Source organism: Alexandromys fortis, unplaced genomic scaffold (assembly GCF_014885135.2).
Source record: "Alexandromys fortis isolate MF-2015 unplaced genomic scaffold, M_Fortis_MF-2015_v1.1 scaffold_25, whole genome shotgun sequence".
NCBI classification, from domain to species: Eukaryota; Metazoa; Chordata; class Mammalia; order Rodentia; family Cricetidae; genus Alexandromys; species Alexandromys fortis.
The window spans coordinates 2,783,118-2,798,359 of record NW_026067904.1 but is presented as its reverse complement, the minus strand read 5'-3'; the positions used below and the strand labels follow the sequence as shown (position 1 = coordinate 2,798,359).

At 42.7% G+C, this 15,242-nt stretch overlaps 1 protein-coding gene across 1 annotated transcript in view; it reads left to right on the top strand.

The window, feature by feature from the left end:
• The window catches only part of Camk4 (calcium/calmodulin dependent protein kinase IV), a 218,639-nt gene extending 204,409 nt beyond the window's left edge, over positions 1-14,230 (top strand). Inside the window, exons 8-11 of the mRNA XM_050134943.1 lie at positions 7,051-7,126; positions 9,651-9,777; positions 12,328-12,480; positions 13,664-14,230. Of these exons, the coding sequence (XP_049990900.1) occupies positions 7,051-7,126; positions 9,651-9,777; positions 12,328-12,480; positions 13,664-14,080 (773 nt within the window). The 3' untranslated portion in view covers positions 14,081-14,230. The remainder of the gene's footprint in view (positions 1-7,050; positions 7,127-9,650; positions 9,778-12,327; positions 12,481-13,663) is intronic.
• The last annotated feature ends 1,012 nt before the right edge of the window (positions 14,231-15,242 follow it).

The window sequence follows — 15,242 nt, the reverse complement described above, 5'->3', positions numbered from 1 at the left end:
ACCCAGTAGAAAGGGATGTTTCTAAGAGATAAACATACTATATTACAGGCAGTGGAGATCTTCCTACATCCACTCACACCATGCTAGAAACCAGAGAAAGAGAGCCACAGTAAACATGTAAGGGCACAGCAGAAGCAAAAGACATCTCAGGCTCTGTGTCCTGGGGCCTTGCCTAAATGAGATTGGCCCATCAGAGGATTCCCTTCTGCTGGGCTGACACCTGGAACTTCACTTACAACTCGCTGCTCCTCTGGCATGGCCCACGTCAGACATGGGTCTCATAGGAACAGATTTTTGCCTCAAAATACAAAATAATATTCTAACAACTATGCCTGTCAGCCACCAAAGAGGCTGCCTCTCTGACTTTTGAAAGTGTCAACACAATCTAACAGATACATCTCATGGGATCCAAGGCTATCAGCAAGGGGAAGGAAGAATGAACCCTGCTAATTTAGGTGTCACCCAAGAAATATATCATATACTACATCTCAGAAGCTGTCTATGTATTGTCTGTGTACACTCAATTGAGGGCCTAGTAATTATGTTCTTAGACAAATGTTAGCCAAATAGTCTTGGCTCTAGGTGACTGATAGCATTGTCCCTGAGGAGAATGACACCATCTTCACCCCCACACAGGCTTTTAATGACAAGGCAGCCTTTTAACTGCTGATCTCCACAGTCGTCATTTTTATTTCCACCCTATGCACTTGAAGACACTGCTTGACTAACAGAACGAACTGTACCAGAGAATTCGCAGTTCTTCCAGGACTCGGCTCTATTATTACACAGATGAGGGTGGGAAGGATGGGAGGAAGAGAGGTCAAAGGAAGAGGTGATTGAAGGCATGTGGGCAGGACTTGCTTAAATTGCACCATTTGGGCCCCCGAACACCCACAACCGTGTTCCATTTTGGGATGTTAATACAGAAAGTATATGCATAAGGCAAAAAGTCATAATTCTTTTCAAAAGAATTATTGAAAATCCACCAGTGAGAAAGTTTATGTATCCCTTAGAGATAGTGTGAATCATATTTAATACATTTGAAAGTTTGAGTTCTAAGCATATTATTTTGTGTTTCTATATACAAAAAAGATTATCATATTATACTCTTATTGACATGAGTTGGGCTTTTTGTTGATACTTCATCTTATCCCGGGAAAATTGAGAAGCAGCTTTTCAAGCACGAACACTCCTTCATGCCCCTTAGCTAGCTTTGAAGTGAGCAAGGAGACTCGGTATGATTCAGAGTTGTAGACATCTGTGATTTTCTCAAGATTGAAGAGCTCAATAGAATCCTCCAGAAGTGACTCTCATGAGTCGCTGCGTCGGATGAGAGGTTGTTGTTTGTTGTTGCCGCTGTTGAAAGCACTGGGAGTTCTCAAAACTTTGATTTTTTTCTCTCTAGCATATTATTAAAACCTAAAAAAAATAAGGTGACACAAACTGTCTTTCTTCAGCCAGATATAGACTTTATACAAGTTAAAAACCACACAATCCACATGTCAAGGAAGAACTTTGTGAAGAGCTGAACTGAAAACGTGGGGTGGGAGCTGGGTGTCCATTCTCCGTGTCAGTGAGTGAGGAGTGCTGGGGGACAGGAAGGGCAGTTTGGAACATGCGGCACGTCGCTTGTTGAAAATGCCCATCTGGCTTGCTCTTTATGAGCCAGAGGTAGAAAAGGCATGGCAACAGGCTGAGACACCTTCTCAGCCCTTCACGGCGTGCACATGTGGAACTGCTAGCTGACAGTAGCCCTGCTAACCAGAGATATGGCTGTGACCTTAGCCTAATCTGAGCCGTGCCTCCACCTGGCCAGCCTCCAGCATGCTGTGCTAGTCTGAAAATTGGACCATTTCACACAGGCGGTGAGCTTTCCTCGCCAAATGTAGAAGACAGCTCAACAAAGGACAACATAAAGCACAGATGCTTAAAAAACATGACCAGAGTCTGTCCAGCTATAGGCACTAGGCAGCTGCCCTAAGTACATCCTTCTCTGGTTTCCAGAGTAAGTGAGGAAGAAGGGAGGGTTTTTTTTTTTTGTTGTTGTTGTTGTTGTTTTGTTGTTGTTTGTTTGTTTGTTCGGTTTGTTTTTGTTTTGTTATGTTTTGTTTTTTGAGATTTCTGGATATATATTCTCTCCCCTCCCCTCTTTTCGCAAGTTCCATCCACCATAAGTAAAGTGTGGAGGATCCCTAGCCTGCCTTAAAGATGGTGCAAGAGTGTGAGAAAGAGCTCAGTTGCTGCTGTTCAGACAGGGGGATCTGAGTTTGCTCCCAGCATCCGTGTGAAAAGCCAGACGTGGTGGTATGCACTTGAGTTTGGTCCCAGCATCTATGTGAAAAGCCAGATGTGGTGGTGTGCACTTGAATTTGGTCACAGCATCTATGTGAAAATACAAGCGTAGTGGTGTGTGCTTGTGTTTGGTCCCAGCATCCATGTGAAAAGCCAGATGTGGTGGTGTGTGCTTGAGTTTGGGCCCAGCATCCATGTAAAAAGCCAGATTTGGTGGTGTGTGCTTGAGTTTGGTCCCCAGAATCTGTGTGAAAAGCCAGATGGGGTGGTGTGTGCTTGTGATCCCAGTCACGGGGAAGCAGAGACAGACTAGCAAACTTTGCAGACCATCGGCCAGGAAGACACCATGTAGACAGCTTCTGAGGGATGACACCCAAGATTGTCCTCTGAGTTCTACATGTTCCAACAGATCCATGTGTACTTGTACCACACATGTACCTACTACACACATATGAAAAGAAAAGAAAAAATATACTGGATTTTTGTGGCTCCTAGAAATTTCAATTCAAGGCAAAGCTTTCCAGTGGAAACTGTGGCAATGTTTTCCTTAAGCTCTGGAATGGGGGACCCCGGAAAGTCAGGTTCAAGCATTGAGATGTATGGAACCATGCTCCTCACCCCCAGGGGTTTTGATTTGCTAATGCAAAAGTAGATTTGATAGCAAAGAAAATCACTAGTTCCAGCTGCCTTGCTGGAGAGCATAGCCCCTCTGCTGTCCTGAGCCAGGCCTTGCTCCTTCCTGCCATGGGACCGCTGCATAGTTGCTCCTTCCACTTGAAGCCCTCTGTCATCTCTTGTTAACTACCCTGTCCCCATTTGCCTAGTTAACTTCTCTGGGTTCAGTACATCACAATTTAAACTTTGCTTCCTCACTGACCAGTGTGGTCCTGCTAACCCCTGTTGAAGACATCCTCCTCCAAGGAATGCCAGCAGCCACCTTACATCTCTTCATTATAACTTACTTTTAATTAACATGGTTGGGACTTGCTCCTTAGGATTTCGCAGTATCCCAAACTACCAAGTGTCTACCATGGGGCAAGTGCTTAGTAACTATTTGATGGGTTAAAGAAGGCATGCGTGCATTGCCTCTACTCTTAGTTTACTTCAGATCTGTTGCAGTCGAGAGTTAATAGTAGCTTGAAAAGTTTCATAAGCAAATGCCACTCAGGCGTTAACCCAGTAAGTAGGAAAGGGTGATGGCGCCTACCCGAAGCAGTGATGAAGGCACAGTCAAGAACCAAAATTGTGTCAGCAGCTTTCCCCAATGGCCTCTGGGAAAGAGGAACAGTCTAGTGCCTGTGGCCGGGGCAAGACGCCAGGTGCTATTTCCAGGACGGTTGCAATGCTTTTGCTTGAATCTATTACAATTTCTAGGTGGATCTTCAATCTCTAGATGTTTTAATGATGTTGTCACCTAACTGAAAGAAAAAAAATTAACACTCTGTGGTCCAGGAGGCAGTGAATAAATATCATACAGTGTGAACTTTTGTGTAGTTTTGGTATCTCATCCAAATTGATTTTTTAATGGGCACAGCTGACATACAGAGATTTCCCAGAAAGTTTACTAAGACTCAGCTGTCCTGACAGTGGCCTGGCCCCTGTACTAGGGCTAACTTGAATGATCAGCTAATTTTAGAAGGCGGCAAGCAGTTTCAGGTCACTTTTAAGACAGGCGGGAAAAACCAATAAATCATGACCATCAGAAAAGATGACTGATTGTCCATCATGTAAAATAGTTTTCCTCTTTTAATGATGAGTGTGAAGCTCCTAGCTTTGGGCACACTAGCTCGGCATTCTACCACTGAAGTACATGCCCTGCACTGAAGTGCATCTGAACAAAGTATTCAAGCCCTGAAAAGACTTTGTCTCCCTAGACTTTATTTGTTTGCTTTGAGAATAGGGTGAGAAAAAGTGTGAAGGCGAGCTAGCTATTCATGGCCTTAAAGGCAGGCTAATGTCCTTCCCACTGGTTTGGTTTGGTTTTGAGATAGTCTCCTGTAATCCACATTGACCCCAAACTCTGAGATATAGAAAGTGACCTTGAATTTCTGCTCCACCTGCCTCCCTCTTCCTAATGCTGGGATTACAGGTGTGTGCTGCAGCATCTGGTTTGATATTGATATCAAATAGAAATTAATTGACTGCTCCTCCATTATTTCTTACTCGATGGAGATGGCAAATTACTAGACTCAATTGTGAGGACATCTGATACCTAGGAGACTTGAAGACTGCTGTGCCAGAACCTGAAAGTGATTGTGAAAAGCTTTTGGGAAAGGCTTTCTGTTATGTGAAGAGTTTGGATAAGTGATACCAGCTGATTCCAAAGAAAGCCAAGGGCATACTCTCTAGTATTTGAAAATACTTTATACTACTTAAGATGGTTTATTGACTTATAGATCATACTATATAAAATAGTTAATTGAGTTAACATTGAAATTGATTTAGACTTTGTTTGACGTCAATTTTATATTGGAGTTAAGATATTATAACTTCTAGATAGGTGGTGGTGGTGGTACATGCATTTAATCCTCAAACTCAGGAGGGAGAGGCAGGTGGATCTCTGTGAGTTCAAGAACTGGTCCACAAAGTGAGTTCCAGAACAGCCAAGATTACAGAAAGAAAATAAACCCTGCCCCTCCCCCAAATAAAAGATATTGTAAGTTTTTGACTTTATAAAAGTATTTTAAGTGATATTTATTACAGAAGATAAGAACCTATCTTAAGTTCTCTTTGTCTCAGTTAAACTTTAACTCCCAAAGTTGACTTAGTACAGGATAATGCCTTATGGAGAAATAGTCTGATCTTGAGGATGTTTGTACACTGATGTGAAAAAAAGCAGATGCTGTATGGGGGGCAAATATTGCAGCTGCTCTATGGTGGGACACGAAGGGGACCTGCTGTGAGACAGTAGTCATGTACCCTGTTACTTATATTGTATTGTTTTAATAAAATACTGATTGGCCAGTAGCCAGGAAGGAAGTAGAGGAAAACAGAATTCTGGGAAGAGGAAAGGATCAGCCTGCAGGCATCACAGAGGAAGCCAGACACAGAGGAAGCAAGATGAGAATGCCTCACTGATAAGAGGTACCAAGCCACATGGCTAACATAGACAAGAATAACAGGCTAATTTAAGATGTAAGAATTAGTTGATAAGAAGCCTGAGCTAATAGACCAACCAGCTGATAGGACATTTTTCCCCTAGGAATAATTGTATTCAACTGTAGATAAGCAACCCTTTTTGGATACAGTTCCTTGAATGGTGCATCTTGCTGAGTGGTTGCTTCATCTATTGGCACATATCCCTTTCACATTTCCGCCTTGGCTACTTATTTCCTATATTTTGTAAAGCACAGTTCTACAGGGAAGAAGAATGAGTGGAAGGTGACATGAAAAGCCACCAGTGGAAAAGCCATAGCAATCTTCCAGTTAACCCAGAGCCCAATGAAAACAGGTTCCTTCCAGAGCCTAGGAAGGTTCTCGACCTTCCTAATGCTGTGACCCTTTAGTACAGTTCCTCATGTTGCGGTGACCCCCAACCATAAAATTATTTGTGTTGCTGCCACATAACTGTAATTTTGCTATTGTTATGTAATATAATCCATAGTGTAACTATATGAGTCTTTCAATGGTCTTTGGTGAACTGTGAAAGGATTGTTTAACTCTCCAAAGAGGTCATGACCCACAAATTGAGAACCTTTGGTCTAGACAGATGTCCTTCTAGTGAAGACAGTAGAGCCAATTTACTGATTCTAGGGGCCCCATCTGGGGGAATGTGGTGTTCTGATCCCCCAGACATGCTGCAAAGACCCTCAGCATGCATCAAGCTACTCATCCCTTAGGAGCCCCAGCAGCATCTACAGCACTAAAGAATACACTGTGGCTAATAGGCCCCATCTCTCTGCAGATGGCGGTGCACTGCTTCTCGGGCTCTTTCTCTGTGAGTTAGGTAAACAATGCATCTCCAGTACTCAGTGCAAACCATCAGAGCCAGTAGCTTCTAATTTTCACATCTCTCTGGTAATAAAAATATAAAAGATCACTGTAGTCTTCTCTCCAGGACCATGCCAACGTTGAGAAGGCCTCCCTACCCCAATAGTAGAGGAAGCTAATAGAATAGACCTTGCTATGCATAGGGAAGACCTCCTTTCTCAGATCATGACATCAAGAACACTGGGGACAGTGTTTCCTTGGGAACTGACATTCAGCAGGCAAGGCTAAGATGTGTGTCAGAGCCCTGTCCTGTTCCTATGCCAACCTTCTTGTCCTCGAGTTTTGCATACCCTTCCCATAGTCTGCTCTGGTCCTTGCCCTGCCCCTAGACATGCCATCGCTGCATACCCACTGCTTCAAGTAGTTCTTGAGTTCTGAGAAGTGTAATTTTGCCTGTTTTCCCCTTGACTGTGCTTAACTTTCATTTCTTCCTTGTCTATGTATCAAGTGCCCTTTGGAGTAGGGGGATTTTTTTTGCAGCAAAGATACACCTCTGTCCATCTTATTCAAGCCCTGTCATGGTATTGTAGTACAGAATTTGATTAACCGGTAGCATTGCTCCCCTGCACCCATGATAGACAAAGACTGCCGTGTCTCCTGGAGAACTAGACTTGAGAGTTTGCTCATCCTACTGTGGTCATGGGAGAGAGGATTGGTGATGAGAGTTCAGAAGTCCAGTAGGGAATTTGTTTCTCCCCATTGGTTGCAATTAAAATGTGAGTATTGAGGTTGCACTCCAACTGAACCTCATTTTCCTTCTTTCCATAGCACCTGAGATTCTCCGAGGCTGTGCCTATGGACCGGAAGTGGACATGTGGTCTGTAGGAATAATCACCTACATCTTGTAAGTGACAAAAGGCAACCTTTATACAAAGTCTTTGTATGACATTTTCTAGGTATTAATAATTCTCATGACAACCACGTTGGCCTCTGACTTCTTGTGATGTTCCTTTTTACAATAACCACACTGATAGCATAGTCTCAAATGATGTGATGTTCCGTTTTACACTAACTGTGCCAAAAGCTACTCTAAAAATCAGTATTGCTTCTTAATGTCGCATTTCCCTGGAGGTGAGACACTGTCCAGGGCTTTTCCTTAGCTGATTTTTCTGTATAATATGCCCACATTTGGGAATGTATTGCATGATCATGATAGATGTGAAACCTATGTCCACCTGCCGTACTCCTTTGTTTATGTATTTGATTCTTGCTGAACAAACTGGTAGCCCTTTAAGGAGATCTGTTATTAACTTCTTAAGAAATCCCAAACTAGCACGTTTCTTATGAAAATATTTCGAGCGCATTTACCTATTGATTTATTTCCTATGTGTTAAGGTTTCAAGGGCCTTGAGCTAAACACTGAATAAAATGAGCTGATGATAATTCATTCCCTGTCCACTCCAACTCCATTACTGAGCTGCTGTCTAATAAAAAATGACTTCGGGAAGTTTGCAGAGTGAGTGATGGAATTGGAGGTGACAGTGAGGGAAATCATATGTGACCATGGCCGTAGAAGATATCAGTGCACCCGAGAGCGAATGCGCTGTGAGGCACGCGTTGGCCATTTGGCAGGGAGTGCGGTTAGTTTTGGGAACCTATAGCATGCATCTGTGGCGAGAGGTTTTCCAGGGTTCTGAAGAGCCGGTTATTCATAGGTGAGCTGCCTTCACCCACTGTATAGTAGAGCGACCTACACAAGCGATATTTACCTTCTCACAGTCTCAGAGGCTAGAAGCTTTAGGTCAGGGTGGCTGCAGGTGTGGGCTCTGCAGAGGGGATTCTTCTGTGGTTTCAGAAAAGTTCTTTTGTGCTGTGTCCCCGTGTGTGTGTGTGTGTGTGTGTGTGTGTGTGTGTGTGAGAGAGAGAGAGAGAGAGAGAGAGAGAGAGAGAGAGAGAGAGAGAGAGAGAGAGAATCTTAGCTCCTGGGCTTTGTAGAATACTTCTATAATGCTAGGTGGTGGTGCATCTTTAACCCAGCACTCAGGAGGCAGAGGCAGGCTGATCTCTGTGTGCCGACACTCCCCTCGCACAGGTGGCTCAGGTGCAGGGGTCTCTGTACAGACTTAGCAAATGAGAGTGCATTGCTGAGGTTTGTTTCACTCCCAAGTTCTGCCTTCTCCCAGATGGATCCAGAATGTTTAGATGAGACAGATTCTCTGTCGTGGAAACAGGTCATGAAAAGAGGACATGGGGAATGACTTCTCCCAAGGAGTTGTTTTATTTCTCCATGCTCTGGGGGCAGCCTGGCTGGCTCAGAGGAGGAGTCAGAGAAGATATCTTTTAACTTTTTGTTATTTTCCCATTTGATTTTCAAAGGGAACATGTATAATATATGCCTTGAAAGACTGTTTTTTTCCTTATGTAATATTTTATTGATTATTTGGGAGTTTCATGTAAATGCACCCCGATCACATTCAATTCCCAGTCTTCCCAGGTTCACCCCTTCCCCAAAGAAAAGAAGAGAAGAGAAAGAAAGAGAGAAAGGGAAAACTACGAAGTCTAACTTGTGTGGCCCATATACTCGCTTGGAGCATGGTCCATTTCCCAGAGGCCAGCCCCTTAAAGAAAGCGGCGTCCTTCCACACCCGCGCCCCTGGAAAGGCCCTTGCTTCCTTTAACTGCCTTTTCCACCTGTGATCCAGAAGAGCCGCTTGGCCTCTCACCCGGGCAGGCTCAGAAACCCCAGAGCAGACTCCAGCTTTTCCTTCCCCCTTGCATGAGATGTCAAAGGTGTTTCCCGGTTCTCACACTCTCTGTTTCCTTCTCTCCTGACCCTATAGTAGAAAGCATAAGGTGAATCTGATCAGACATCTTTAAAATGAGGACTATTTACAAGAATGAAGTCAGTCCGCGGCTGCTCGTCTGTTGACGGCCTGTGCTGACTAAATTAATAGCTTCATCTCTATTTGTCTCAGTCTGAAATCCAAACCAGGATAATATATGGAAATATCCGACTTCTACTTTTGTAGATTACTATTTCTCTCTACTTTTAAATCTGTATTCTTAAACTCTCCCATTTTATACTAAATTGGAGCCCTGTTAATCTATATAATATTTTTAATTATCAAGAAAAATCTCCTGGAAAGATCATTACCATAGCATCTATAATATTAGCAATTTTAATTATAGTATTTTTGTGTCTGTTGTTGTTATAGCTTTTAAAAGAAATGTGGTTTCACTATTCTTACCTCCTGCAGGTGAAGTTCAGATTTTATATTGTCAGTCATACATTCTAACAAAACAATTACACACTTGTACAGGTAGAGTTACTTGTAGAGAATATAGAAGAAAGATTTTGAATTTTTGTAGAAATTTGATGAAGTATACCTCATCTTTTGAAGATATTTGATTCTATCTTTTCCCTCCAGACTTTGTGGATTTGAACCGTTCTATGACGAAAGAGGCGACCAGTTCATGTTCAGGAGAATTCTGAATTGTGAATATTACTTTATCTCCCCGTGGTGGGATGAAGTATCTCTAAATGCCAAGGACTTGGTAAGTGTGACCCAAACAAAATGAGATAAATAATTTTTTTAAAGACTTATTTATTAATTATGTATACAGGGTTCTTCCTGCATGTATGCTTTCAGGCCAGAAGAGGGCACCAGATCTCATTACTGATGGTTGTGAGCCACCATGTGGTTGCTGGGAATTGAACTCAGGACCTCTGGAAGAGCAGTCAGGGCTCTTAACCTCTGAGCCATCTCTCCAGCCCGAGATAAATAATTTTTAACTAAAAGACAGAAGAGGACGTTTTAGAATAGGCTGCTTTTGACATCATTGCTTCTTTGTAACTTTAAGGTATTTTCATTTAAAGGGAACACTGATGCATTTTCATTTTGAAGAATGAAAACTCGATATTCCTCAGTCCTCATTAGCTGAATTACCATAATAGCATTAGTTCCTGAAATTTTCCTACCTGGTAAATAGAAAGTCTTTCAAATAACACTGCGCTCTGGAGCCCAGACACCATTCACACAGAACTCTGCTTTGATGTGGCTTATTCGCCTAGATGTAGATGTACTTCAAATAAATATAATTGGATTTTCAAACATTTTTAAACCTATTAAAATACTCTGACAGTAGCATGAGCCCTATTATGCGCCACTGGAATTATAAACAAGGTCCACTCTATTAATAGAATGGTTTATGGTTTGCTTTGCGCTGCTTCACATTCAAGCTAATACTGAAGCCTATTAATATTCGAGAAGTCCCTTCGAGAGAGAACTCTTGTCTCTTCTGGTAGAAGGATGCTCATGTACAAGCGCAGCCATCGTTCCTCTGGAGAGATTCTGAAAATGTGCCAAAATAATGGAGTTGATTTTTTTCAGGTTATAGGGGATTTAGGAGCTTTCTAGTCATGGATTTGCTAAAGTGTGCCAAAGTTTACAAAGATTTCCAGCAGAAAGGCACTACTAAAGCTCACTCGAAGGCAGGTGGTGGTGGCGCATACCTTTAATCCCAGCACTCGAGAGGCAGGTGCATCTCTGTGAGTTCGAGGTCAGCCTGGTCTAACAAGAGCCAAAAGAGCTAGTTCCAGGACAGGCTCCAAAGCTACAAAGAAACCCTGTCTCGAAGCCCCTGCCCCCCAAACCAAAAAACCTTCACTTTCTCGAGTCCCTTTCCCAGGATTTATCCCTCCACATACTTCTCCCTTTTCTCTCTGTTATTCCGTGGAACAAATTCTTCAGGATCTCATGTGAGCAGGAAGGGCGGCAGTCTACATAGGTATGTAGATATGCAACCCCACTCCTGAACACATCCGCTTCTTTCCTCCTCCGCCACCACTGACTCCCACCAACTCCCACCCTCTCCTCCCTGGCCCACAGCCACAGCTGCCTGTCTGGCCTCCCTGCTTCTTCTTGTGCCTCTCTAAAGTATGCTCACACAGAACCCAGAGATCCCTGCCTTACATTAACCGGCGTCTGCACCGCAAGCGTGAACCGGAAAACGCTTCGTGACATCTGCTCCTTATTTAACTTGCTTTTCGATTCCATTAACCTGTTTTCACTTTGGTGGGTTTTTAGGGCTAGAAAAGGGCTCATAGCTCAATGATGAGAGCATCTTATTTCACGAGAGCAGAGTTTAGGGGCACTCTAGAGTCTCCACAAAGTCGTACATAAGATGAACTTCACATAATGGAAGCCTGAGTTTGACTTCAAGCTCTACTAATGGCCAAGTATTTGACCTCAGTAGCTAAGGTCTTGGAACATCTTTCTGTTCTTCACTTGTGAGATGGAGCTAATGGTTCCCAGTCCATATGTTTCTGTGACTGTGCTGTGAGGGTAGTTAAAGGCATAACCAGGACGTGTGCCTCCCTAAGTCCAGGTAGTGCCTCCAGCATAGCAGGCCACTGCTTCTGAGTCCAAGGCTGGGAACATTTCATTTGCTGGTCTTCCTGACAACTCCCTGTCTGTCCATCTTCACAAGAGTAAAGCTTCCAGAATGGATTACCTTTAGTTAAGTTTAGTCATACCAGGCATGTCTAAGCTCAAGCTTCCTTCTTTTTATCCTTAAGGGACTTTTATTCCAGCTCTGAACTTATTCCTTAAGTGCTTTCAATGAGTTAAAGAAAATAACTATACATCTCGAGGGAATCATAAAAAATAGTACTCAGTAAGGGCTTGAACACTAACTTTTGTTTGCCATTTAACCTCCCCCAAAAAATGTTGGTGCCTGAATGACTATTCTAGAGAGACGTAGTTCAAGTTCTGAATTCTAAGTGATTTCATAATGTGGCCTAGAATTATTCTGATGCCGGTTCTGCCTTCAGAAGGCATCTATCTGGTCAGTAGATAAGCCAGGGCCTAATTCTGTGGCCTCTGTGGAAAGAAATCTGTGGGTTTGGCGCTACAGCTGGTAAGTGCCCTGGTCTTCCAGGACACCCTCAGCTGCTGCTTCCCTGAGTAGTCCCTACTCTTGACAGTGTAAGCTCTTTCAAAAACATGCACTTAGCGCTGTTGCTAAAAAGTAGGAGAATACCTGGACATTCCCAGTCTGAAGGCAAGCCCAGCTTCTCTAAGTCTATATTCTTTATGATTGCAGGTCAGAAAACTAATTGTTTTGGATCCCAAGAAACGACTGACTACGTTTCAAGCCCTCCAGCACCCGTGGGTCACAGGGAAAGCAGCCAACTTTGTGCACATGGACACGGCTCAGAAGAAGCTCCAAGAATTCAATGCTCGGCGCAAGCTTAAGGCAAAACATGTGTTTTTGTTGCTTGTTGTTGTTTTTAAGATGTCTTTTCTTCCTTATTCCTTTTCTGCCACACCAGGGGAATCCTTGCTTTTAAATTCCCAAGACACTGACATAAAACCACTTAGGGTTTGATTTTTGTTGTTTGTTTTGTTTTGGTGTGTCTGTCTGTCTTCTCATGAATTCATTATTAAGAGAAGGAAAGTACTTGAAGGAATAAGTTCATAGCTGGAGTAAAAACCAGGACATGAATACTTGTGTTATACGTTTAAATTACGAAGTGTGTGTGTGTGCATGTGCTCACGTGTATGTGTGTGTGGTGTGTCTTATTTACTTTCTCTGTGTGTGCCCAAGCTTACCAGTGTGTGTCATAGCATGCATGTGCAGGTCAGAGTACAGCTTGAGGGAATCAGTTCTCTCCCTTCCACCATAAGCCCCAAAGACTGAACTCAGGCTAGGTGGAAAAGGCATTGTTACTTCCCCTACTGGCTGCTTCTTATCTAAATAAGGCAGCGTTCAAGAAACTTGTCTTTATTCAGAAAGTTTCTGAACCCGCAATAATTGGGAATTAACTTTTAAAACTATTCCATACTATAGATAATCATGAAAAAAAAGTAAGTGATACAGAAAACTTCACCAAAATACGTGTTTTATAGAGTAAACATAGAGTAGCGCTGAGGTGCATCTTCATGATGTTTAGGACTAGTTATACAAATAGCAGATCTCAGAGACTAGCTGGAGACCAAAAGCAACATCCTTTCTGTCATTTTGCACTGATAGGAAGGAGATCCCAAGCCTGGTTTTGAAATGGCATATGTAAATAGCTTCGGCTTAACTACTTGTGAAGCTAGTTTGAGCATTGCTCTTTTACGCCCATGATACCAGCCAGCATCGTGGAGCGAGTCTTCCATGAAACATCCTTTGGAGAATAGAAAACTTTAAGCCACTCAGAGGCAACCGCATCTTACTCATGTTTTCAATTGTCCAGACAGCCAAATAATTCTAACTTGTAATTAAAGAAGGTTTACTGTTCTTTCTCCAAATACCCTTTTAGCTGACAACCAATCTTTGAATCATTTCCTTTTCTTTGAAAGGCTGAACACTAACCGGTAAAACAGAGCAGGAACTCTACCGCCATTTGGGATTTCCCGCAGAAACACCATTCTGTGCTTTTCTCTCTCATCAGGCAGCAGTGAAGGCTGTGGTGGCCTCTTCTCGACTGGGAAGTGCCAGCAGCAGCCACAGCAGCATCCAGGAGAGCCACAAGGCCAGCCCAGATCCATCTTCAGCCGAGGATGTTACTGACAACACAGCTGTTCTGGGAAAGAAGATGCAAGAAGGAGACCAGGTGGCTGCTGAGGGAACAGCAGCTGAGATGTCGACGCTGCAGGCCGAGGGGCAGGAGGAGGATGCAGGTGGGAAAAACGAGGAGGTCTCCAGGATGGTGATTCAGGCGCTGGAGGATGGCTTGAAGACACATGACCCCACAATGAAGAGGCGCTCAGTGGAGAAGCTGAAGACTGTGGGGGAAGAAATGGACCCCAAATCTGAGGAGGAAGGCCCTGCTGTGGAAGCGCAGGATGTGATTCTGCCAGAGTACTAATCTGGCTTCCTTTAGGTTCAGAGACCAAGCCAAACATTTGATGTACTTTGTCCTTCAGCAAGGAAGGTGGGGGAGCATGACATGCACTATTGTGATTCTGTTTTGAGGTGCAAAACAAAAAAAACCATATATACCAGTTGGTAATCCTAATTTCAGTGCATGTGTTTGCTTTATGAAACAATGATGTCTTCTACGGCATGTAGTGGAGACATGAGCCCCATGAGTTAAATTTGGAGTGTCCAGCAAACAGCACAACACTTTAAAAACAAAAGTTCTTAGCCTTTTGGCGGCACATATTTGAAGTGAAATGGAAAACTAATTTTCCTTTGAAAGCTTAGGCATCCTATACCTCCCTGAAGTCTTCAGAGATGGCAATTCCTTTGAACTCAACTCAGATAAAGACACATTCCCATGACTTTCTGAACACTTCCAGTGGGTTCAGTTTGGCATAGAAAAGATACCTGTAGAGTGGCCAAAACCGTCTGCCACGCTGAGACATCAAAGCATGATGTCTTAGAAGACCACGAGCCCACAGCCCCCTTAAGAGTGTGTAAAGAATGTCTCATTTTATTAAGTATGCTATATAAGAATATCCGAAACGTTCAGCATAAAATTCTGCCAGTTTACAATTCTTAGGATAATATTAAACTGTGTTTGTTTCCTTCACCTGCTTTTCACTAAAATGCCCCATCAGATGTATTAAACCCAGGTAAGAATAAAGAAATTTAAGTATAATGATATATAATTTGAACTTAGACATACCAAGATTAATTCCTTTTTACTTTTCATATAAATTTGCATTTGTAAGCTTATATAATATTTTGCGTATAAGAACATTTTTGTGGATATACTCTGCAAATAACAAGTTTCAACTTCTGGAAAAGCCCATTGCAGAAATTGGTGCCAAAATGTCTGACTATAATAAGAACAATGCATTCCATTGTTAGATAACTTATTGCTGATGTTGTTACAGTAAGAAAATGTCTGCAGGAGGATTCTCCCCTCCAGCTGTGTAGACATTCTGTTCATGAGTTCAAAATTCACTGTAACAACTAGTGTCTTTCCTCACATAGATGGAAAGGGGGCATATTTTATGATGAAGAAACTTTCCATATCAAGAAATTCATATTGTCTTAAAAATAAGCAAAAGCAAAAAATAAAG